A 23,885-nucleotide genomic window follows, 5' to 3' on the forward strand; every position below is an offset into this window, starting at 1 on the left:
GTGTGTGTGTGTGTGTGTGTGTGTGTGTGTGTGTGTGTGTGTGTGTGTGTGTGTGTGTGTGTGCGTGTGTGCGCGCGTGTGTTTATGTGTGAGAGGATACCGTCTTGCCTTTATGATCTCAAAACAAAGGGAGACCATAAATCTGAGCATTAAAATGTGTTTGCGTGTGTGAGAGGATGTTTGTCTGCTCGTAGCTTCTCAGCAGAGATCGGATGACATGACCCCACAATGCAGTGACACAAGACACACCCGCAGGAATGGGTTTACCTCCTAAAGTACACATACACAAGTACACATGTACATTTGACTTGTTTGAGAGTACTTTTGCCTTTCCTCTGACAAAAAGATGCAATCCAGTCAGATAGTTTACAGCACACTTCCCAGTTTGAACTGGAAATACTGTAGTTGAATAACGAGGCGGGCGTGTTCCCTGGGGCCTGGAGTCAGCGGGGCCCTTGGCCTCAAGGATTTTTACTTGCTAGAAAGAGTTGTAAAATATCTGTGTTTATATGGTTGCAGCCTTACGTTCAGGCAAAAAAAAAATGTGATTACGTTTCTGAATTGACAGAGTAACTAGCCTCTGAAGTTATCAAATACATGTAGACAAGTAAAAATATTTTCATTTGAGTTGTACAAGTTTAAAGCAACACCACTGAGTTCATCTAGACAGTAAAACAAGCGGCTGTGATCAATAACATACAAAGTGAGCAGTTATCTCAGCGGGCCGGAATGACAATTTACAGTTTAAGTAATGAACTCAAAGAAAGTAATGAACTCACAGTGATCTCTGAGGTGTGGGGTGTTGCTCTCAGACAGGACTTCATCAGCCTTTAACAGGAGACCTTTGATCAGTCAGTGTTTATTTTCAGAGTATACTAACTAGGCTGAAGAGCTAAACCTGTTTTTTAATGGATTCAACACAAGCGCCCCCTCCCACCAGACCCCCACCCCCCACATCTCACGCAAGGGAGGGCGGCGAAGCACTGGGTGGACAATGTTTCACTGATAACTAGAATTACCTGACTGGCAGGCGAATGTTTGTAAGACTGAGGGAGTGCACGTCAGGAACTGTGATGAGCAACACGAGGCCCCACCAGGCAGGAGCTCATTCCTGCCGGGGGCCATCGACCTGTTAACTCACCAGTGGACTGGGGGGCTTCCGAGGTCTTACTGGATTTGGTTCTTGGGAGTCGTAATTGCATTTTCTATAACTTCTGGCAAAGTGCAATACATCTTTGTAACTTTAAACATATATTTACATTCATTTTGCACACCACACTGTAATTTGCACACTTGTACTGTGGTGTTTCATTCATGTGAGTTTCCCTCAGAGATAAAGAAAGTATCTATTGATCGATTTAGCTATCTGTCTAGAAAATTGATAGTATTGGTCATTTGTTCAAATACCCCAAATGACCAGTGTATACCGTAGTTTCTGCAAAAGCAACCATCGTGATGCAAATAATGTGCAAATAACTTATGATTGCTCTTTGTGTAATGTTATTTCTTGTCCCACACAGTGTCACGTTTCAACAAGAAATTCATCGTCACACATGTTTATGTTTTCACACCAACAAACTGTAGGTGTTTCAGGTACTGACGGAGAGGAAAAGATGATTCTCAGTGAAAGGTTGGTGGAATCTGAGCAGCCAAAACAAATACTTTTGTTTTCTCAAAGTTCTCACGTGGTGATTCATCAGCTGTTACGGAGGTTGGACAGGTGATCTGTGCTGCTGGCAACTCAACTCACACTGAACTCTGCCAGAAAAATGCTGGCAACCGTGTACGTCCACTGAAATTCATGAGTTCTCTGTATCAGGGGCCCAGTAATGAAGCAACATGTAGATAAAATGTTAAATTAGTGGGATTTTAAAGGATAATTTTGGTTTACTACATCTTGGGTCTTATTTTCATGGTTTTCGTAGTACGCCTCAGTAGCACTTTACAATACAGAATTGAAAATTTGAGTAGTTAATGAGATGCAAATCGGCCATCTGCCCGGTCGAGGCAGATGGCCGCCCACCCAGAGTCTGGTTCTGCTCGAGGTTTCTGCCTGTTAAAAGGAAGTTTTTCCTCGCCACTGTCGCCAAGTGCTTGCTCATGGGGGAATTGTTGGTTTTCTGTAGATAAAAGAGCTTGGTCTGTACCAGCTGTATATGGAAAGTGTCCTGAGGCAACTTCTGTTGTGATTTGGCGCTATACAAATAAAATTGAAATTGAATGCAAATGAGGAGCAAATCAGGGACAAACTATATACTGTATCAATGGATCACTCTGATTAGTTCATAAATGTCTCTGAATCCACATACAGACCACTTTCTTCATAAGTTGTCTCTGATTAACTCTGAACCAGAGCTACTTGTTAAAACTGCCAGTAGGTAACTTGTATAAAAGTCACTTCTTGTGGCTAAAACTGTCTCTACGTACTGCTGTCTATGCCCAGACAGCAGTACGTGAAACATGTAAATTGCACAAAAAAAATGGCTCCATTGGTCTCACCTACTGCGCCTACTGCGATTTGCATTAATCCATCCGCGCCCGACACAAAACGACCAATCAGAGCCAGAGGAGCATCTGAGGGAGCGTCTGACATCTGTCAATCACTGCTCACACACCGCCCCCTCCCTCCACTCATGCTGCCAGCTGCCGCTCAGTCAAACAGCTCTGTGAGCGGCGTCAGGAGGCCAGTGAAAGCTATGGCGGAGCAACAGCCACCTGCAAAGGACAAACTGCCCATACTGCCGCTGCCAACAACAGCAAATACAGCTAAGACAACAAATAACCATAAAGCTAATATGGTGATTGTTACAGTAACACTCTGCAGCGCGTACGGTATGTTAGCGACTGTGATGCAGCGGCTCTATTATGTGTTTTAAAATTGTGCCATCTCGACCGCATACTGCAGAGACTAGTGACATTGTTTTACTCCAGCTGTATTTATATATATAGCTACCATATGTTTGATTTCTGTGTACACTTTGTTTTGGAAATTAACATATAAATGAAATTGCGACCTAAGGAGTATGGGTGGTGCGTTTCTTGTCATGTTTGTCATTTGTTTTAATTCTTCCATCACACCTTTTTGAGATGATGCAAAGCAAACACATACCATGGAAATGACACAAATGAATTTGGTTTCATGTGTGTTTTCCATTTGTCAGAACTCAACATGTTGTCTTTGTACTCTTCCCATGAAAGGTATGTTGATGTACGGTGATCTCAAAATAGTGTGACACCACCGCACTGAGTCACATCAGTGGTCTGACAAAGCTCCACCTTTTATTTTACATCATCTGTGACAACGAGGAAATGGAGTTTGTTTTTTACATTGCACCCTCACAAGAGACACGGACACACTGAGAGACACGATCGCATTAATCTTCATAACTGAGGAAAGAGAGGTAGGGGATGTAATACTGGAACATTGAAAACTTCCAGTTTATCCTGCTCTGAAAAAATCAAGAATCAAAGTGAAAGTAACTGAGGGACGTTGTTAAAGCAGGAAGGAGAGACAGAACTGACGGTCTTCCTCTACCCAGAGTGTTTTTCTATGCATTCAAAGAGACAATGGCTTCCTGTTCACGAAAGGATCTCTCCTGTCCTGTCTGCTATGACATCTTTAAAGATCCTGTTATCCTGTCATGCAACCACAGCTTCTGTCAAACCTGTGTGCATAAATGGTGGAGAGAGAAACAAATACATGAATGTCCGGTTTGTAGGAGAAGACCTTTACTGAGTGATCCACCTCATAACTTGGCGCTGAAGAACCTGTGTGAGGCCTTCTTACTGAAGAGAGATCAGAGATCTTCAGCAGGATCTGAGGCTCTCTGCAGTCTGCACTCTGAGAAACTCAAACTCTTCTGTCTGGACCATCAGCAGCCAGTGTGTGTCATCTGTCGAGACTCAAAAAGACACAACAACCACAGATTCAGACCTATCGATGAAGCTGCACAGGATCACAGAGAAGAGCTCAAGAACTCCCTGAAGCCCTTACAGGAGAAACTGAAAGTCTTTAAAGAAATTCAAGGAAACTGTGATCAAACAGCAGAACACATTAAGGTCCAGACCCGATACACAGAGAGGCAGATTAAGGAGCAGTTTAAGAAGCTTCATCAGTTTCTACAACAGGAGGAGGAGGCCAGGATCAGTGCTCTGAGGGAGGAAGAAAAGCAAAAATGTAAAGTGATGAAGGAAGAGATTGAGGATCTGAGCAGAGACATAGCAGCTCTTTCAGACACAATCAGAGCCACAGAGGAGGAGCTGAGAGCTGAAGACGTCTCATTCTTGCAGAACTATAAAGCTGCAGTGGAAAGAGTCCAGCAGCGCCCACTGCTGGATGATCCACAGCTGCTCTCAGGAGCTCTGATAGACGTGGCCGAACACCTGGGCAACCTGACTTTCGACATCTGGAACAAGATGAAGGAGATGGTCTCCTACAGTCCTGTGATTCTGGATCCAAACACAGCTCACCCAGAATTTATCCTGTCTGAAGATCTGACCAGTGTGAGACACGGAGAGAGACAGAAAGTTCCTGAAAACCCAGAGAGGTTTGACTATCATCCCTCTGTCCGGAGCTGGGAGGGCTTTAACTCAGGGACTCACTGCTGGGACATTGAAGTAGGAGACAATACAGCCTGGTGTACTGGTGTGGCAGCAGAGTCAGTCCAGAATAAGAGGCGCATAAAATCAGGGTTCTGGCAAATCGAGTTCTACAATGATAAATACAGGGTACGCTTGTTAGGGTGTCCACCCCTTGTTCTCCAGGTGAAGGGGAAGCTCCAGAGAATCAGAGTTTTTTTGGACTGGAACAGAGGAAAACTGTCGTTCTCTGATCCTGATACTGACACACACATACACACCTTCACCCACACATTCTCTGACAGGCTGTTTCCATTCATCAGTAACAAAAATGAACACCAACTAAAAATATTACCACTGAATGTCTCAGTCACAGTAAAACACCTCTTCACATAAGTCGACCTCCTTGAAACTGTTCAAGGTTGTACCACTATCTCAACTGGAAAGAGTGTATGTGATGCATTCAATGCACACTTTGGTCCATCAGCTTATACTGTATATGTGAAAATGCCAGATTTCCTCCCTCTGGCTCTAATCATCATGTACCTTGCTGGACAAACAGACTTCGCACTCAGATCTTTTCATCGAAGCATTTTACAAAACTTGAAGTGTTCAATGCTCTTAGCTCTAGTGATTCTCCAAACGACCAGTTAGAGCCAAGGTTGTTATTGACAGCACTTCCATTTTTAATTGAAAGCTTATCTTATATTTTTAATCTGAAAGTGGAAACAGAGAGCATCCGACCTTTGGAAAGTAACCTATGTCCTACCTTTGCATAAAGTGGGGGTCAGCGAAATGAGCTAAATAATTATTAACCAATTTCCTAACTGTAATGGCTAGCGTAAATGTTAAACAAACTGCTAAACAATCAGGTGAGAACATTTTTATCTCAACAGTCTTTTTGAAAATCTTAGGCCCGGGCACGGTACTGTGTCTTGAATCAGGTTGCCAGTGCATTAAATAATAAACAGGATTTGTCACCCGAACACAATCTGACGGCTGTCAGTCCAGTTAACAAAGGTGTGCCACAGGGTTCTATTCTAGTACTACTTTTATTGACAACTTTATAAAAAACGCTAGGTGAAAAGGTTTGAAAGAGTACAGTTCATCTGTACCCACACAACAGCTTTCTATATACATTAGTGCCCTCTGTTGAACTGCAGTTCAAAATTTGCATTTTGATTTCTGTACTATACACCAAACTTTGCGTATACACCACACACTCATACAAATATATTTTTGTGTGTTTGTCTAGAGTGGGAATACTGAACATTTATGTGTTATTTGAAGATATGTCATTTTCTTTGTACATACAGTATGTTTACAGTGTATTGATCAAACATTACAGAACTATCCTTTGTGCATCTAACAGTCAGTAGGCTTGCAGTGTGACTCTGACAACTTTGGGACTTGCTACTGTAGTCAGCTTGGATTTACAGAAATTTGATTCCGATGTTGGCCCAGAATCACAGCAACAAAACAAAATTGTATCATATTGTCTATAACTTGGGGATAGAAACTTCTCAAAGCAACACAATCAGCTTCTCTATTGTTAGTGTAAGATGTTTTCTTGACTTGAGCTAAGCTTGGCTCAGGAAATGTTGACTGAGGCAAATGTTATACTGCCAAATAAAAATATATTTGACTTGACCATGATTTATATTTAATTGGTATCACATATTATTCCTGGTTGTTTCTATTTTTGTTGGTAAAATTCGTGTGTAAAACTCATAGATTGTATAAAACATGGACATTGTGTGACATCACCCATAGGCTTCTGAACAACCATTGTGAAGCTCAGTGACAGTGGCTTCAGCTGTCGTCATCATGGCAGTGCCTGACTTATTTTCAGTTACACTGTATATTAAAAAAAAAAAAAAAAAAAGTTACACTTTATATTTATACTGCCAGCTTGTGTTTTATTGTTGTCCTTGATTTATAAAAACCTACAGTGCTGTGAAAGGAAACTAGTCAAAGTCAAAGTTTGGCACGGATTTCCTGAGAAAGCTCCGCCTCCAACTCACCTGAGACATACCAGGAAACAGACCGTTGTTCCTCCACCAGGAAATGACACACACACACACACACACACACACACACACACACACACACACACACACACACACACACACACACACACTGAGAGACAGACAATACGAATCTTTTTCAGTCTAGACCCACAGCTTCGTCTGAGTGAGGAAAGCTACAGGCAGAATTCCTGGGAGTGCTGCAGTTTTCTCACGCTGCTGACTGCATTCATGGATTTAAAATCTAAGGGGAAGAAAATGACTCAGAGTGGATGTAACTTTTCGGGAATTTTCAAGAGGAGCTACAATTGACTGACTTCCTGTTTAACAGTTTGTCTGGTATGTCCAGCCTCACTCAAAGAGAAAATGTCTTTCCGATCAGAGGAGGATCTGTCTTGTCCTGTCTGCCAAGACATCTTTAAAGATCCTGTTGTGCTGACATGCAGCCACAGCTTCTGCAAAGACTGTCTGCTGAAATGGTGGAGAGGGAAACCTACACAGGAGTGTCCGGTTTGTAAGAGAAGATCGTCAAGGAGTGATCCACCTCGTAACCTGGCATTAAAGAACCTGTGTGAGACCTTTTTACTGGAAAGAGATCAGAGTTCCTCAGCAGGATCTGAGGCTCTCTGCAGTCTGCACTCTGAGAAACTCAAACTCTTCTGTCTGGACCATCAGCGGCCAGTTTGTCTTGTCTGCAGAGATTCAAAAACACACAACAACCACAGATTCAGACCCATCCATGACTTTGCACTGGATCACAAAAAGGAGCTCCAGAAAGCCTTGAAGCCCTTACAGGAGAAACTGAAGCTCTTTGAGCAAGTTAAAGGAAACTGTGATCAAACAGCTGAACACATTAAGGTCCAAGCCCAACACACAGAGAGGCAGATTAAGGAGCAGTTTAAGAAGTTTTATCAGTTCCTACAAGAGGAAGAGGAGGCCAGGATCAGCGCTCTGAGGGAGGAAGAGGAGCAGAAGAGTCAGATGATGAAGGAGCACATTGAGGCTCTGAGCAGAAACATAGCAGCTCTTTCAGACACAATCAGAGCCACAGAGGAGGAGCTGAGAGCTGAAGACGTCTCATTCCTGCAGAACTACAAGGCTGCAGTGGAAAGAGTCCAGCAGCGCCCCCTGCTGGATGATCCACAGCTGGTCTCAGGAGCTCTGATAGATGTGGCCGAACACCTGGGCAACCTGGCCTTCAACATCTGGAAGAAGATGAAGGAGATTGCCCCCTACAGTCCTGTGATTCTGGATCCAAACACAGCTAACCCAGAATTTATCCTGTCTGAAGATCTGACCAGTGTGAGACACGGAGAGAGACAGAAAGTTCCTGAAAACCCAGAGAGGTTTGACTATCATCGCTCTGTCCGGAGCTGGGAGGGCTTTAACTCAGGGACTCACAGCTGGGATGTTGAAGTAGGAGACAATACAGCCTGGTTTATTGGTGTGGCAGCAGAGTCAGTCCAGAATAAGAGGCGCATAAAATCAGGGTTCTGGCAAATCGAGTTCTACAACAATAAATACAGTGCACGCTTGTTAGGATGTCCACCCGCTGTTCTCCGGGTGAAGAGGAAGCTCCAGAGGATCAGCATTCATGTGGACTGGAACAGAGGAAAACTGTTGTTCTATGATCCTGATACTAACACACACATACACACCTTCACCCACACTTTCACTGACAAGTTGTTTGCATGCATTGGCACTTTGAATGAACTCCCAGTGAAAGTATTACAAGGCAAAATCGCTGTAACGAGAGAACTGTGAGGATAATGTACAGAGATGCCATCTCATGTTATCTGCATGGTCCTGAGATTCAACAGTATTTCAGATGAACACAACATTTCTGGAAAATGCCTCTCAAAGCTGCATTATTTTATGTTTTCTCACAGCTAGATGTTAGACCGTTACATGTGGACAGACACACAACAATGACATTATCAACTTTTAAAGTTGTATGAAGCACCTTGGCAGCCAAATATTTGCTATGCAGGCCACTTAACTGCATTGTCACCAGTCTGATTCCAGCTGGGGTCCTTCGTTGCACATCATACTGCCCACTGTACCCTCACATTTCCAGTCTGCCTCTTAGCTGCCAAAAGGGTCCAATAAAGACAAAAATCTGGAAGAAAAACTCTTTAAATGAAACTTGTTTGGCAAACGTGATCAAACAGTTGCCTTCACACAGCCATCGAACACGGACCAACACAAAGCCAATATTCATTCTCACTTTCTTCACTAGCTAGTTTCTAATTTTAATCCCATTCGCAGGTCATTTGATATATCATTAGTGTAAAAGTATTGATTAGTGGAGCTTGGCAGTGAGTCGATTGTGTGTCTGAACTTTTCCTAGATATGTTTATGTCTGCTGTGCAGCTCTTGATGGGACATGGTTACACATCTTGGACATCTGCTACTTTTCATATGTGTTCTCTGTATGTTTTCCACTTATTTCATGCTACATGTTTTTATTAGATTTATGGTATGTTCATGTATTGTTAGTAACATTTCATGAATCCATACAACCAGTCACTTCTTTACAATTGTAAGCCTGACAGTAAAAACATTGAATAAATCATGTAACCTTAATATCTGAAAATTCTTCAGAATTGTTTAAAAAAATATATGTATTGTTCAATATAAGAAAAAAAAAAACCAACTATGTTTCGCTATCACAGATCACATTATTTTTGGGATAATTCGTTCATGGTACTCAGAGGTTACATGACATTGACTTTGTGATCACCTTATTTCACTGTTTTGACAACATTTTTAACATCTGTCCAACACTTAAATTCATGTCCAAATCCTGTTCTGAGACTCACATCAATCATTTTATATAATTCAAGAGAAATTAAAGACTTCACATTTGCATTTGAACCTTTAAACTTACCTTAAGTTTGGACTAAAAATAACAGCAAATCATAAAGAAAAAGCAACAATAGTAAAAAACAAACAAACAAAAAAAACAAGTGAATTAAATACAATATGAATGTACTTTAATAAAAAGTAAAAATGCATGAACTGAAATTCAAGATCAATGCTCAGTAGCTAATTGATCAATAGAATCCTCATAAGGTGGCTGTGGTTCAGCAGGTGGAGCATGCTGCTATTATATAATATGACCACATGAGGGCGACCTAAACTCTGGTTTATTTGAACAGCTCCGATAGCTTTTAGTGTAGTAACCTCAGGTGTCAGTGACGTGCTGCTGCATCGCGATGTGGTTAGTTTGTAGTTTGCACTTGACATTATTGCTGGCAGTTTTGATTTAATTAGGATTTTCTTTTCATATGGTATGGTGTATACTGTATAGATTGTTTTTTTCATTCATACTTCCCTTCTTTCTCTACCAATTTTCAAACATCTGGGGTTGAGGGTGAAAAAGTTTAACAGTTTAAGGTTTTACCTTTGGTTTTGGGCAGAATTAAGACACTTTAATTAACAGAACAGACCAGTCAGAAACATAACAAACAAATCTTTCTGTCACATCAGAAGTTTCCTTTTTCTGCTGAATGTGTGTTTTGTGCATGCGTGTGTGCATGCAGTGATGTATTAGTCATGTTGTGTGGACATAAATATGTTTACACAGTGACATTGTGGGGACTCGCTTCATTATGTCCCTTAAGGGGACAAAACACATGTCTCCATAATGTAACTCATTCATTTTAATGTGCAGGTTTGGGTTAAAGGTAAGGTCAGGGTTGGGCAAGGAGTGGTTATTCTTATGATTAGGGTAAGTCTCCAGGAAATGAAAGCAAGTCTTTGTAATGTCCCCATAAATGATGGAAACACAACTGAGTGTGTGTGTGTGTGTGTGTGTGTGTGTGTGTGTGTGTGTGTGTGTGTGTGTGTGTGTGTGTGTGTGTGTGTGTGTGTGTGCGAGAGACAGGCTTCTTAGTCTAATAAGAAGTCTTGATCTGCTCACCAAAAGAGGAAACCGCGTTCATTCATCACGGCTTCAAATCTCCGCTGGTGAGACGTAAAACTCTGGTGAGTAAAATAATGTCTCCAACATTCAAATGTGCTGAAATACTCAGGACAGAAAAAGGCGATGTTTTTCTTGAATGTTTGTTTATGTTCAAACACCTGCAGGTTGTTTTTCATAGAAAAATAATGGCTTTCTGAAAGGATGAAAATCTATATCAAAACTGACCGATTCATTTTCTCTACTGGTTAGAATCCTTCACTCGTACGTGTTTTAGATTAAGTTTGAGTTGAGCCTTTGTGGTGATGAACACTGCATGCTGGGTCTAAAAAGTTTATTTTTTCAATCTTTACATATATTTTATTTTTAGATTGAGTGTGTGTGTGTGAATGAATTCTGTCATTTTGTGTGTGTTTTTTGTGAACCATCTTGCCTCAGATTGATGCTTGTTAGATTAGATTAGATTAGATTAGATTAGATTAGATTAGATTAGATTAGATTAGATTAGATTAGATTAGATTAGATTAGGATGGCTTTATTTATACCTGGAGGTAGGTTTGGTGTACAGATAAGTGAGATGGCTTTCTCCGCACATGACAAACAAGACATGTAAGACAGATGTGACACAGTGCACATACACATAATAGTACACATAATACTTTGTTGGACAAAGAATTGAAGAATTCTGAACTAAAATGGATCCATCAGCTTTTATTTGTTTTCTTTGTTCCAGGCAGTCAATAATATGAAACTGTGATATAAACGACTTGAAAAACAACTTGAACCACTTCAGTGAACATTTACTTGCTTTATCTTTGAATTGTGTAACATTGGAGTTACATGGTGATGTTTACTCTTTCTCATTACAAAAAAATGCAATCTGTAATTTCATTACTCTTAGAATCTGAATCATTGTCATGGCCAGAGTTATAGTCTACCCTCCATGACACCAAAAAAATGTGAATTTCCATGTTGTATCTACTCAGTTAACTGTTAGGGTTATATTCTCCTGTAAAATTTGCTTCCTAATGTGAATGTTTGAGCGATGTTTCAAAGCCTTTCCCACACTGTCAGACATGAAGTTATACCAGAGACATACTGTCATCCTCAAAGCAGTCATATCTAAATATACAAATACTGGGATCAACATAGAAAATACACAAGATATGAAATGATTGATGTTTGTCAGCATCCCTTAAATTCCCAGGACAAACTGCAGAGGACTTCTCCTTCTTCTAAATATCACTGTTCAATCCAGTGTTTCGGACATGGGAGGTTCTTATGGGCTGCTGGTTCTGGTGGGCGTGGCCTTGCTTCTGACAACTGGCCAATGTGATGTGAGCTGTAGTGGAACAGATGGCCGCCCAGGAGAGGCAGGCATCCCCGGCAGAGACGGACGGCCTGGAGTGAAGGGACAAAAAGGAGAGCCAGGTAGAAGTCTCCTGAATATGTGTTGGGCTTTGTTGCTGTTCTGACAGCATCCTGCATGGACACAAACTCTCCACTTTATGGTGTGTTTGTGGGTTTGCTTGCCTTGTCCTTCCAATGTAAGTGGAATCAGTGCATGCGGGATTCTCTCCTGGTCGTTGCAATCGACTGTAATCGATATGTTTATATATCTGCATAACAATGAATAAAGTGATAAGAAACAATGTGAAATGGGGCACTCATAGTGATTAAACTACAGATAATTATCACCTGAATCTGTTTGTCTCCAGCTGTGATGGACAGCGGCCCAGTGGACAAGATTGTCCTGCTGAGGCTGAAGGGGGAGTCTGGGATTCGAGGCAGGCCAGGGGTCATGGGTCCTAAAGGTTACCGTGGAGATCTGGGACCAGCAGGTCAATCTGGAACACCCGGTCACCCTGGCCCTGATGGGAAGAGCATCGGACAGGGTAATGATACAACCCTGCAGCCTACAGTATATATCATGCTAACATACAGTATTTATATGTAATAACACACAGTGTGTATCACGTTACAAGCAGAACCTGCCTGCTACAGCTCCTCAACAAATGAAATAAATAAAACGGGTAGATGGGATTTAGCTTAGCTGACTGAGAGCCAGCAGCATTTAGCTGTTAAGAACATATTCATGAGTGATAATAAGCAGAATTCAGTCACCAAATGAAGACAGACATGATGTCGGTGAAAACAAAAATATACACAACAAACTCTAAAAAAAAAAAAAAGAAAAAAATCCAAAATTGCAGTCATAATAGAACAGAGAAAGCAGACCCTGATGGATTAATAGATGCTACCAGTTTGTTCTAGTGGCCACTCACAGTACTGCAGCAAAGAAATCCTGTGCAGCCCAAAAAGCATTTTCCCCATAGACCTCCACTATAAAAGAGATGTTTGTAAAACTGTTAACAGGACACCTGTGTGTGTGTGTGTGTGTGTGTGTGTGTGTGTGTGTGTGTGTGTGTGTGTGTGTGTGTGTGTGTGTGTCCTGTCTGCTCCTAGGAGAGAACTCCCCTCAGCAGGCCCGTTCCGCCTTCTCAGTGATGAGGACTGATCCTAGTTATCCCACCTTTGGCAAGGTTCATCCATGACACCTCTCTGTCTCTCACCTGTTTCATTTACATTTAAGATCTGCAACATATTACCAAATAAAAGATGTTTTCTGTCTGTCTTTAAAAGTGCAATGCGTAAGATATTTCTGTTTTATGAACTAACTCATTAACTAGCTGGTTAGCAAGCTAGCCGCTAATTGTCTTGTAATATCATTTTGGACCTCCGGAGGTGGTAGCTTCAGCTGAGGATGTGTGCGAGTGGCAAGTTTGACATTTCACAAGCTGCCTTTTTTAGTCTAATAAATAAACAAAATCAACTCACAACATGTCAAGAAAGGTTCACTGGGGGGCTGCTTAACCTAGTCCCTTTGCCCGCAGTGTAAAACCAACAATCAAATCAAGCTCCGAGCTCCCAGTCCAGGCAGACTCCGTCAGCTAATAGGGCCACTGGCTGCACAGCTAACTGAGCTATCTACCCCTGTTTGTTTGGAGGGACCTTCAGCAGGTGGCCAGTTCTTACACATTGTACATTTAATGTCTGCTGGAATAAAGGAAAAAAGGATTGTTCATATTCTAGAAAAATCTAAGAACATAGAGCCATTTTTCACCCAGTTCTTTAGCTTTTCTTTTAACATTTCAGGTTGTATTATCTTATTATTTGTGTTCTGCATGTGTGTATGTCCGAATCAGGTAGTGACCTACCAGACGACTGTGGTCAACATACCTGGGGACTTTAATGCAGCCACAGGTGTCTTCACCTGCAGAGTACCTGGTGTTTATTACTTCACCTTCCACTCTGTGGCTAAGGTAACACCCCGCTGTTTTTTCTCCTGCTGCACGTCTTCGTATCTGGACCATTTTGTAACGTGTCATACATATGTCATCACCTCCGTTATTAACCTGTGTGTTGCGTGTTTAGGTTAGCGTGTGTCTGGGTATAGCCAGTGACCCTCCGTTCAACAGGGTGGGATTCTGTGATTACAACAGGAACACTGATCAGGTCAGTTTCAACATTTTTCTTTAAGTTTACAAATAACGACAGAAACCGGCATCATTTCAGCGAGCGCCCCAAGACGACATGCTTACGTTCAACTTAAAATGCCCTCTAGTGGCAATAACTATAATGACAGGAACAAAGGAGGAAGTCTGGTGATGTTCTTGAGTGACAAAGTCTGCGATTTGATTTGATCATTTATTTCCCTCAACACCTTCCAGTCTCTGTGGAGTACATGGTGCACACGTCCTCAGACATCATTGGTCTAGTTCTTTGTTGTATCCTGACACAATTCAGGCTTCTTTGGGATGACGGACGGTTTACAGGACAGAATAATCTGTGGTTTCTACAATCTGTTAACTGCTGGGTTTTGTCATGAAGCTGTGCTGTGATTGGCTGTGTTGCGGTTCAGGTGCTGTCGGGGGGCGTGGTCTTACAGCTGACAACTGGACAGAGGATTTGGCTCGAGTCTTTCAAGGACCAGCAGAGAGAGGTTGAGGCACGAGACACTAATGAAAAACAGATCATCTTCAGCGGCTTCCTGCTCTTCTCTAACGCAGAATGAAGAGGATCATTTCACGACAGCATGGTGCTGCACACCTGAGACTGCACCCCTTCATCAATTTGCCATCCAAAAATCTCTGATTTCAGGTCACATTTTCACATCCCATTAACATCTGTGACACTTCTATACTTTGTCTTCATATTGACTCATGTAAATGTTCTTTGAATGTTTACTTTGTCTGTGAATGTAGCCAAACCAAAATTAAAGTTTATTATTAAGTGTGAGTTTGTTTTGTAAGATTAAAGGAATGATACGTATAATTCAGAGGGATATAATCACTGATTTTGTTGTCGCTCCTTAAACTCCAAATGTCTTTCTACTGTTGTTGTTTTAATGTCATCAATGTTCACGTCGTTTCAAAACACAAAAACAAATTCATGAATTTACAGGCTTATCAGGTTTGTAATACCCACAGACGGGATTTTACAACTTTATCACAGTAGCAATACTCTGTATTATTCGTTGCAATGATTGCAATGTAAACATTGCAGCAAAATGAACCACATTCAACTTTTTTGCCAGAACTGAGCCAAAAAGTTCTGCTTGTCCACCTGTACCAACAGACGCTCCATTCAGAGGAAGCAGCCCACTGTTTTTCAATCATACTGTGCATAAACAACAAACTTAGTGAATCCAGATGATAAATAACAGAATAAAAACTTCTTTTGGTCATCATTTACTTTTGCTGTTGTTTTTGATTTACTGGTAGAAATGAGCTTCATCAAAATGCACATTTTGAATTAAAATCTCATGCCAGATTATTTTCATTCAAGCGCAGTGTGAGCGCAAAGTGCTCAAAAATGTCCTATAACTTAATGTGAAGAGATCATTTTAAAAAGTCACTGCTAGCTTGTTCCTGACTTTCTACCAAAATCCCAAATAATGAAAAAAAATATGCACATCATGAGCCTAAAACAGGGGCGGCACGGCACGCATTACCTGCTGTGTGCCTCACAGCAAGAAGGTTGCCAGTTCAATCCCTGGTTCGGGCAAAATTTACACAGAGCCTTTCTGTGTTTGCATGTGTCTGCAGTTTGCATGTTCTTCCCTCTCCGCGCACTCCGGCTTCCTCCCACACACCAAAAACATGCTCATTAGGTTAATTGGTTGCTCTAAGATTGCCCTTAGGTGTTAGTGTGAGCGTGAATGTTTGTCTGTCTGTATATGTTGGCAACCGGTTCAGGGTGTACCCCGCCTCTTGCCCGTTGACGGCTCCACCCCCCACCTCCCGCAACCCCAAAAGGGATAGTCGGGTATAGAAAATGAATGAATGAATGGGCCTAAAACATAATCTCATTACTTTTTCTGTCTCAGTCAAGGCAGATAAAACCAGTAATATCTCTAAAAACCTTGGTACAAATACTGATATCCACATGGAAAAATACTAAAGGCACCCAGAGTCAGGTCAGAATATCAGCAGAGCTAGGCTAGCAGGGGGAGCTAGGCTAGCAGTTTCCCCCTGCTTCCACTCTTTGTGCTAAGCTAGGCTAACCAGGTCCTGAACCTATTACTGGATGCACAGAAATGAAACTGATGTCCATCTTCTCATCTGACTCCAGTGAACAGAGAGAACAAAAGGATTGTTCAAAATCTCATCCAATCACAAACCACTCACGTCCATCTCCCCGTCTGAGCTATCAAATTAATCACTTTAGCGGAGAAGAGTGACACAGATCAAGATTATAAAAGCACAAAAAGTTTCCTTTTATTTACACAGAAAAGCTTCGTGTGACCCCTCTGAAGGTTATGGAAGTGAAACTCTTTTGGTACATGAACTTCTTCTTTTTAGTACACTTTTGCCACTTTGGCACATCCTCAGTTGACCCCTTCCACATTGTGTGTGTGTGTGTGTGTGTGTGTGTGTGTGTGTGTGTGTGTGTGTGTGTGTGTGTGTGTGAAGTTGTTTCATTTTGATTAGATTGCTGAAACCTGCTGCTTCCTGAGCCAGAAGTTGAAGTGGGGTGGTTGGAGTTAAAGGTCCTGGACTCTCATGGATCTCATGTGCTGCACACCACCAGCACGAGGCAGCAGGCCCAGGGGTGAACTTTGTGCCAGCCACAGGGGGCAGAAGTGGGGGTGCTGGCAGTTTGTTTTCTGTTTTCTTAGACAGGAAATGCATTCAGACATCCATCATGTTCATTAGGACTCAAAAGATGTGGTTGTTGATGTTCTACATTTCTTTTACTGTCAACAAATCCCAGGAAAAGGTCGACACCAACCACCATGTGTTTCTGTTGCTTCCTGGTAGTCACTAGTTTTTATCGAAAGTCACTCAGATGGGAGGAAATAGTGGATTTGTTGGGAACTATTTTCAGTGGTGGATTAATACACAGCTGGTCCTTGTGATTTAGTTGGAAAAAAAACTGGAGTGTGTGTGTGTTTATGGTGGCTCATTGATGTTTATTTAATAGTTTCTGGGAAACAATGGAGCTCTATGGCACCAGGAAGAAGGTATATCAGACGATCAATTCATTCAATTCACTGCATAAGTAAATGTACCCTACATGGCCAAATGTATGTGGACACCCCTTTCCAGGTGTGCTTTTGGTCTTGGGCTGTTTTGTTTGTTTTTTGTTTTTTCATGTTTGCACTTCTTAATTAAAGTTAAGGGGAATTTTTATGCTACAGTAAACAGTATTTTAGACAATAATGTTCTTTCAACTTTGTGTCAACAATTTGGTGAAAGTTCTCTGCTTTAATGGTTTAATGGTGAACGACACAACTTTGTGTCCACAGAGAAATGGGTTTCCCCATTTTGTGTGGAAAATCTTTACTGGCCTGCACAGAAACCTCAACACAACCCAAAAACTGGGAGCCAGTCGGCTTCCAAAGTCACCAGAAAGCCTGAACCAGGACAGTGGCGGCTCCAGTCTTCACGTTTGGAATCTAAACGTAGAAAATGTTGGTGAACGCTCCTCTAATGTTTCAGGATCTGTTGTTTCATCATCATCTTTGTCTCTCTCTCTTTCTCCAGCTCTCGGTAACCTCCCTGATTTGCAGAACTACCCACAGTCATCTCAGAAAAATATTTTGGGTGAAAAAGCTGCTGAATCTCTGGTTTCTTCTCGGCTTCCTCCTCTGGCTGCTGCAGGACTGGCAGCTTCACTTCAGTTTGCGCTGAACTGGGTTTCATTTGTCTTTTAGTCGCTTCACTCAGGTGAGTTTTTAAACATTTTTTACATTTATTTTTCATATTTACTTCAGTTTACTGAAGTGAAAAAGAAAATCTGCTTGTGTTAACAAGCTGATCTCCTGTTTCTTTCACTGTTGTGTGTTTTTATATGAAAAGAGGACTTTGATATTTGATCAGTTTCATCTGACCTCACATTTCATCTTATTCTGAAGAGTACTTTGAGTCCTTTTTTCTGCAGATGAATCAGTTGCTCAGAGGCACTGTGGTACATTTGAGTACTGTTGTCAACATGGATTAAACCAAACTGTCAGCTTGTCTCCTCCATCTCCTCCTCCTCTTCTCCACTTCCTCCGTCTAGCTCTTCCTTCATCTCCTCTCTTGTCTCCTTGCCTCATCTCCTGTCCTTCTTTCCTCTCTCCTCCTGCTCTATCACAGTGGAAGAAGTGTTCAGATATTTTAGTTGTGTAAAAAGAGCAATACTTTGAAGAATAACACACTAAAATACTTGTTAAAGTCCTGCATGTGTGTGTGTGTGTGTGTGTGTGTGTGTGTGTGTGTGTGTGTGTTACATTTCACTGCTGCTCATTTGAACTACTTCATAGACTGTTGGCCAGTTAAATCTACCGCAATGCATCATATTATATAAGATCATCACATGTTTACAGTGTGGCTGTCCTGCGAGAACCACATATCTCCAAAAACTCCACTTCTCATGAGCTTTGGGAGGATGCATTTTCCAGCCAATTTCCAGGTTTTTTAAAGAGTTTATTTACTTTAAGAAGTAGAGAATCGTCATATTAAGGAACATTTCTTCGTTTGGAGATTGGGTATGAAAGTTTGGGTATGAAAAGTTTTGCTCTGAAAAGTAACCAGTAACTAAAGAAATATTTGCCTGCAGTAGAATTATTAACCTGCATACAATGGAAATACATGTACCTCGAATTTGTACTTAATTACACAACTTGAGTAAATGTTTTTAATGACATTCCACCAGTCTGTCACATTTTCTCCTCCTCTCCTTTCCTCTTTCCTTCTGTCTTATCATGCCCTCCTCTTTCCTCACTGCTATTTGCTTCTTCTGTCCTTTTCTCCTCTCCTTCTCGTCTCCTCATGTCTTTTCCTTCACTCCTTTCCATCTGTCCTCTCTTCCTTTCCTCTCCTCCCCGCTCTTTCTTTCCTCAAGTCCTCTTCTCCTCTCATCTTTCCTCGTCTCTTCCTCTCCCTGTCAGGTCCTCCATCATGCTCCATCAGTGTTTCCTCGTGATTGGAGCCCTGCTCTCATTGGCCGTACCCCTGCTGGTTGCCATGGAGACCTGCCCAGCAACAGGGATACCAGGAATTCCAGGTACGTGCATGCATGTTTGTGTATGTGTATACATGTGCTTCTTTTTGTTTCGTTTGTTTACTTTCTGTCCGTCCTCAGGTCTTCCAGGGATGCCTGGCAGAGACGGTCGTGATGGAGACAGAGGAGAGAAAGGAGAACCAGGTATCCAACACACACACACACACACACACGCACGCACACACACACACACACACACACACACACACACACACACACACACACACACACACTGTGAGCAGTCCAACACAGAGCTGTTTAGGTGTGGATGTATTTATCTGTATAAAGTTTTGACCCATTCTCATTCCCACTTTGTCAAATACTGACAGCGTTTTGTTTTGCTCCATTGAAAAACTTTTTTTTTCTTTTTAGACAAACTAGAGGAAAGAATATTTTTCAGAGAGCTAACAGAAACTCACTGTATGCTGGAAAGCATGCTAATAAAGCTAAGGCTGTCAAATTATTATCATAATAAAGTTACTCTGGCAGGATTAGAGAATTCGGCTCATTTCAGGTCAGAAAACTTGAAACTCTGATCATAAATTCTAAAATAGATCTGAAGGTGGTAATTATTTTAAACAGATGTGATCGAGCGTTTTAATTTTTGAGCTCTGGATGAAGCTTGGCTCGCTGTTCCTCCTGCCTCCTGTCCCTCATTGTAAATTTGGCTAAGCTTGTGTGACATGAGTCATGAGACTGATACTCGTCTTCTCATCAAACTCTCAAAAAGAAAGCAAATAAGCGTTTTTCCCAAAATGTTCAACTCTTCCTTTAAACTGTCAGACGCAGCAGGTCAGTGTGGCTGGTTATGATGTTTAATGACCAGCCTGTTTATAGGACCAGTGTGGCAAGGCGGTCTCAGCCTTCAGAAGGGAGAGAAGGGGGAGCCGGGGGTGACGGGATTCCCCGGTAAACGCGGTCAGAGTGGGGATCCAGGGCAACCAGGGTTTCCAGGGATGGCTGGACCTGTAGGAGAACCAGGAGATCCAGGGTATGTATGTAAATCACCATTTGTTAGGGACAACAGAGTTTCACCAGGGGTCGACTAGTGGGTCAGTTGAGCTCTGAACGTCAGTTTGTGCTGTTTCTGTGGCTGCAGGACTGTTGGTGTACAGCAGCAGGCAGCCTTCAGTGTGGCCAGAGGAACCAACGAATACCCGGACAAAGGCAGCGTCATTCGATTCACAAACGTCATCACCAACATCAACGATGACTACGACGTCGCGACTGGACACTTCAGGTGAGAATACCACCTGTTTTTTTACTCAAAGCAATGACCATAATGGGAGTATACTGGGAATCTTGTTATTTTAGCAGGTATTTAAAAGTATTGGACAAATTCAAATTTTGACCTGACGATGGCACAAGAGGTAAAACCAAAGTTTTTAAGCTACAATTGTTTGCACATCCACAAAACCTCAGAGACAGGTGCTGGATGCATTTATCAATTCAAAAATTGTTTTAACAAATTAAAGTAGTGATTCTAGGAGCACACTGGAATCACAGCTCCCTGGTTAGGGACATTTCAAACAACTACAGATCTTCTTCAGGCAGATACCATCTCCAAGTTATTACGAGTCGTCCTGAGGGGAGCATGAATCTGAGTACCAGACTTCATTGCAAGCAATCCAATATTTTTTGAGACATTTTATTCAACTACAAATGTAACAATAGCAAACCAATAGAACAATAATGCCATCCAGAGCTATGCTGCTCATTAGCATGGCTAAAAACTAAACAATTCTCTTAAATGAAATGCCTTCAAAGCCACTTCGAGAGAATTAAGGACGTTTGTTTGTTGTAGGTGTCGGGTCCCGGGAACGTACTACTTTGTGTTCCACGCTTCTTTAGATGACCGACTGTGTGTGTTGATGAAGCTGGACAACACACTTCTGACAGCATTCTGCGATCATCGGCGCAACAGGAGACAAGTATGCTTAATAAGCAATATCTTATGATGTTGACTGTGGATATGAGCCTGTGATTGGCCCCCTATTTCAGCCAATGGTAGACCCTTCCACTATCTGCATGTCACCTTTTTCAAAATCCCTGTCACTATGGGAAACGACAACAACAAACCCTGAACATACTGATCTGTGGTCTATGGCAAGTTATCATAACCTGGTCGCAAATGGTGTGATTGTAAACCTAAGATTGCAGTTTTCTTTTGCTGAGATTTAGCCATTTTAATGGCAGGTCTTAACCCCAACATGCTGTAATTAATTTTCAACTGGCGCTGATTGCAGGTGACTGCAGGTGGCCTGGCGGTCTACCTGTCGAGGGATCAGGAGGTTTGGCTGGAGACTAAAGACTACAGAGGGATGAGAGGACAACGGGCCGGTTACAGTGTCTTCTCTGGCTTCCTGCTGCACCCTCACTGACACAGGACAGGAAACATAAAACACCCTCTGTCCTCACTTTTACCAAACAGATTTACAGCAGTGCTCTGAGGCTGAAACCTTCTCTTCCTTCACAATGACCCTTTAACCTTTTCAAAGTGTTCCTGTATTTAACCAGTAAAGTCTTGTTGTGATAAAAATCTCTTTTTGAGAGAGACCTGGCCAATAAGGAAACAGAAAAATATTGTTATAATGATAAATGCAAAGAATATAAACAAATGCTACAGAAGGGTAAAGTCAATATCTAGTGTGTGTAAACTCTTTGAAATGAAGCAAAAATAATAAATTTAAAAGTACACAAAACGCATTGACCAAGAGTGTTATTTTCCTTTAATGTATGTGTGAAACTTGAATTGACAACCATTTTCAGCTGTGATGACTTCAACTCCTTCTTATGTTGTTTGATGGGCAGCTTATTTAAAAGCTTTCTAAACATAATTCTGTCTAAAAGCACTGACACACCCATCAAATAATGCACAAATGCAATGATGTTTGTAAGTAGAAAAAGAGTGTCGCTACAATGAGGAGAGGCAGCTTAGTAAAAACTAAGGTCAGGAACAGGCAGCAGCCTTAAAATGTGTTTCCCCCAAAATACAGTTTTCATAGTCCTGCTTCTTGACAAAGAACTTTCTTCTGATTTGCTGAGTTACCTAAAATTTGACCAATTGACAAGGAGTCACATGGTATGCATTCAGCCATTCACAAGCACAGGACATGTGATCCAGAACTTCAGTTACCAGTACGAAGTTCGGTTACCACTGCTGGTGTTTTTAGCATACAACATTTAAGTGGTGATACAACTGAATCCTATTCAGGTCACAGAATACAGTGAAAGCCATCTTGGATTCATTTCAGATAAATCAAGCATTGTGTACTGCTTCTGCATCCTCATTCCTCAGTGACATTCATCACTCCAGCACATCAATCTTTATGCAGACGATGCAGTCTTGTATGCGATGGTTTTACACTGAATATAATGACACAACTTTAACATCCCTCTTCTGTTTTAATAATTAGAACATGTTTGTTTCATTTGCTGTCAATTCCATCAGCTGATTAGTTGTTTAATTTGCCAGTTGAACACTTTGGTGCATTTGCATTGGCAGCAACTTCATACAACTGTACAGGTGTAAAGAGAGGTGACAGTGAACAGTGAGGCCGTTAAAATTTCACTGGATTACATGCAACCCTAATTTCCAGAGGATCCCTCATGCATGTGAAGGCAACCTCAGTCCAGTATGGGAATGGTGGACTCTGCCACTAACAACACAAATCTACCATATAGAGAGGTAAAAATGTGAGGACATTAAATGGCTATTTCAGAAAAAAAATACAGACTATAATGTCAACAATGGGGTTTGATTTCATGAAACTCTTAAGGGTCATACATTAAACCTTTGGTGACTTCGACAAATTGTTGATTGCATTAATTAATTAATTGCATTAATAAAGTCTGACAGCATCCTCCAGACCAACACTGACAATGACCCCAGAACTCAAGTAATCATGGGAAGACCTTTACAGGTGAGACAACAGGTCCCCAAAAAGGTGGACAAAACAAAGAAAAAGGTTTGTTATATTTAGATCCAAACATGCAAAACTAGAAAACAAAACATGGACAAATGGAGGAAGAAATGGAAAGAGGATCTGAGAGAGAGAAAAATGGCAAACTGGCATATTTCACATGATGTAATTATAACAAATATGCATCAGCTCTTTGTTTGATATATACTGTTGAGCAAATTAAGTATTTTGTGGAACAGATACTGGCATCCCAGCTGGGGTTAAGCATCACGCTGCCAGGAAACCAGTTTATGTTTGAGGCAACAACAAAGAGGAAGTCCAGAGAAAAACAGAACAAAATGATAATTAGGAAAGATTTTTTTTTAATTCAGACACATTCATTTGTGCTTGATCATCAGTTCTTCATCAGGTGGAGTTTTTCCCGACTTCTTGTTAAACTGTTTCACTTCCTCTAATGGCAAATTGCTTTGTCAGATAAATACAATTAAATAATTAGAAATTTGCCGGAACTGAACATACAAAGATGATATGATGAGTAGTGCTGTCAATCGATTAAAATATTTAATCGTGATTAATCGCATAAATGTCATAGTTAACTCGCGATTAATCGCAAATTAATCGCACATTTTTATTTATTCTAAATGTCCCATTAATTATCATTTCAATACTGTTATCAACATGGAAAAGTGGATAGGCTTGCTTTGTGCAAATGTTTTTTATTGAAAACAATGTGTAGTGTTATATTTCACACTAACATTCTCACTTTGAGCAGTCATTCACATTTGAATGAATCAAATCTCACACAATTTAACACTGTCAATAAACAGATGACAAAAAAATAAATGCTTGGTTACAGAAAAGCCCCTTCAACAACCCTTTCTA

General features: G+C 41.3%; 4 protein-coding genes across 4 annotated transcripts; all 4 read left to right on the forward strand.

Moving 5' to 3' along the window:
- The first annotated feature begins 3,458 nt into the window (after positions 1–3,458).
- Positions 3,459–5,141, forward strand: LOC139329437 (nuclear factor 7, ovary-like). Its single transcript, XM_070959760.1, has one exon. The coding sequence runs from the start codon at positions 3,568–3,570 to the stop codon at positions 4,972–4,974; it is 1,407 nt and encodes a 468-aa protein (XP_070815861.1). The 5' UTR covers positions 3,459–3,567; the 3' UTR covers positions 4,975–5,141.
- A 1,830-nt stretch (positions 5,142–6,971) lies between these two features.
- Positions 6,972–8,369, forward strand: LOC139351288 (nuclear factor 7, ovary-like). The gene has a single exon (XM_070993109.1). It carries the CDS (start codon positions 6,972–6,974, stop codon positions 8,367–8,369), a length of 1,398 nt encoding a protein of 465 aa, XP_070849210.1.
- A 2,166-nt stretch (positions 8,370–10,535) lies between these two features.
- LOC139329228 (complement C1q subcomponent subunit A-like) lies at positions 10,536–14,869 on the forward strand. Its single transcript, XM_070959420.1, has 7 exons — positions 10,536–10,595; positions 11,789–11,961; positions 12,249–12,425; positions 12,997–13,073; positions 13,737–13,853; positions 13,966–14,046; positions 14,453–14,869. Exons 2-7 carry the CDS (start codon positions 11,799–11,801, stop codon positions 14,603–14,605), a joined length of 768 nt encoding a protein of 255 aa, XP_070815521.1. The 5' UTR covers positions 10,536–10,595; positions 11,789–11,798; the 3' UTR covers positions 14,606–14,869.
- A 2,798-nt stretch (positions 14,870–17,667) lies between these two features.
- LOC139329229 (complement C1q subcomponent subunit C-like) lies at positions 17,668–21,785 on the forward strand. Its single transcript, XM_070959421.1, has 7 exons — positions 17,668–17,762; positions 18,968–19,083; positions 19,162–19,224; positions 19,918–20,071; positions 20,180–20,320; positions 20,885–21,011; positions 21,327–21,785. Exons 2-7 carry the CDS (start codon positions 18,978–18,980, stop codon positions 21,459–21,461), a joined length of 726 nt encoding a protein of 241 aa, XP_070815522.1. The 5' UTR covers positions 17,668–17,762; positions 18,968–18,977; the 3' UTR covers positions 21,462–21,785.
- The last annotated feature ends 2,100 nt before the right edge of the window (positions 21,786–23,885 follow it).

Source organism: Chaetodon trifascialis, chromosome 3, assembly GCF_039877785.1.
Source record: "Chaetodon trifascialis isolate fChaTrf1 chromosome 3, fChaTrf1.hap1, whole genome shotgun sequence".
Classification (NCBI taxonomy): Eukaryota; Metazoa; Chordata; class Actinopteri; order Chaetodontiformes; family Chaetodontidae; genus Chaetodon; species Chaetodon trifascialis.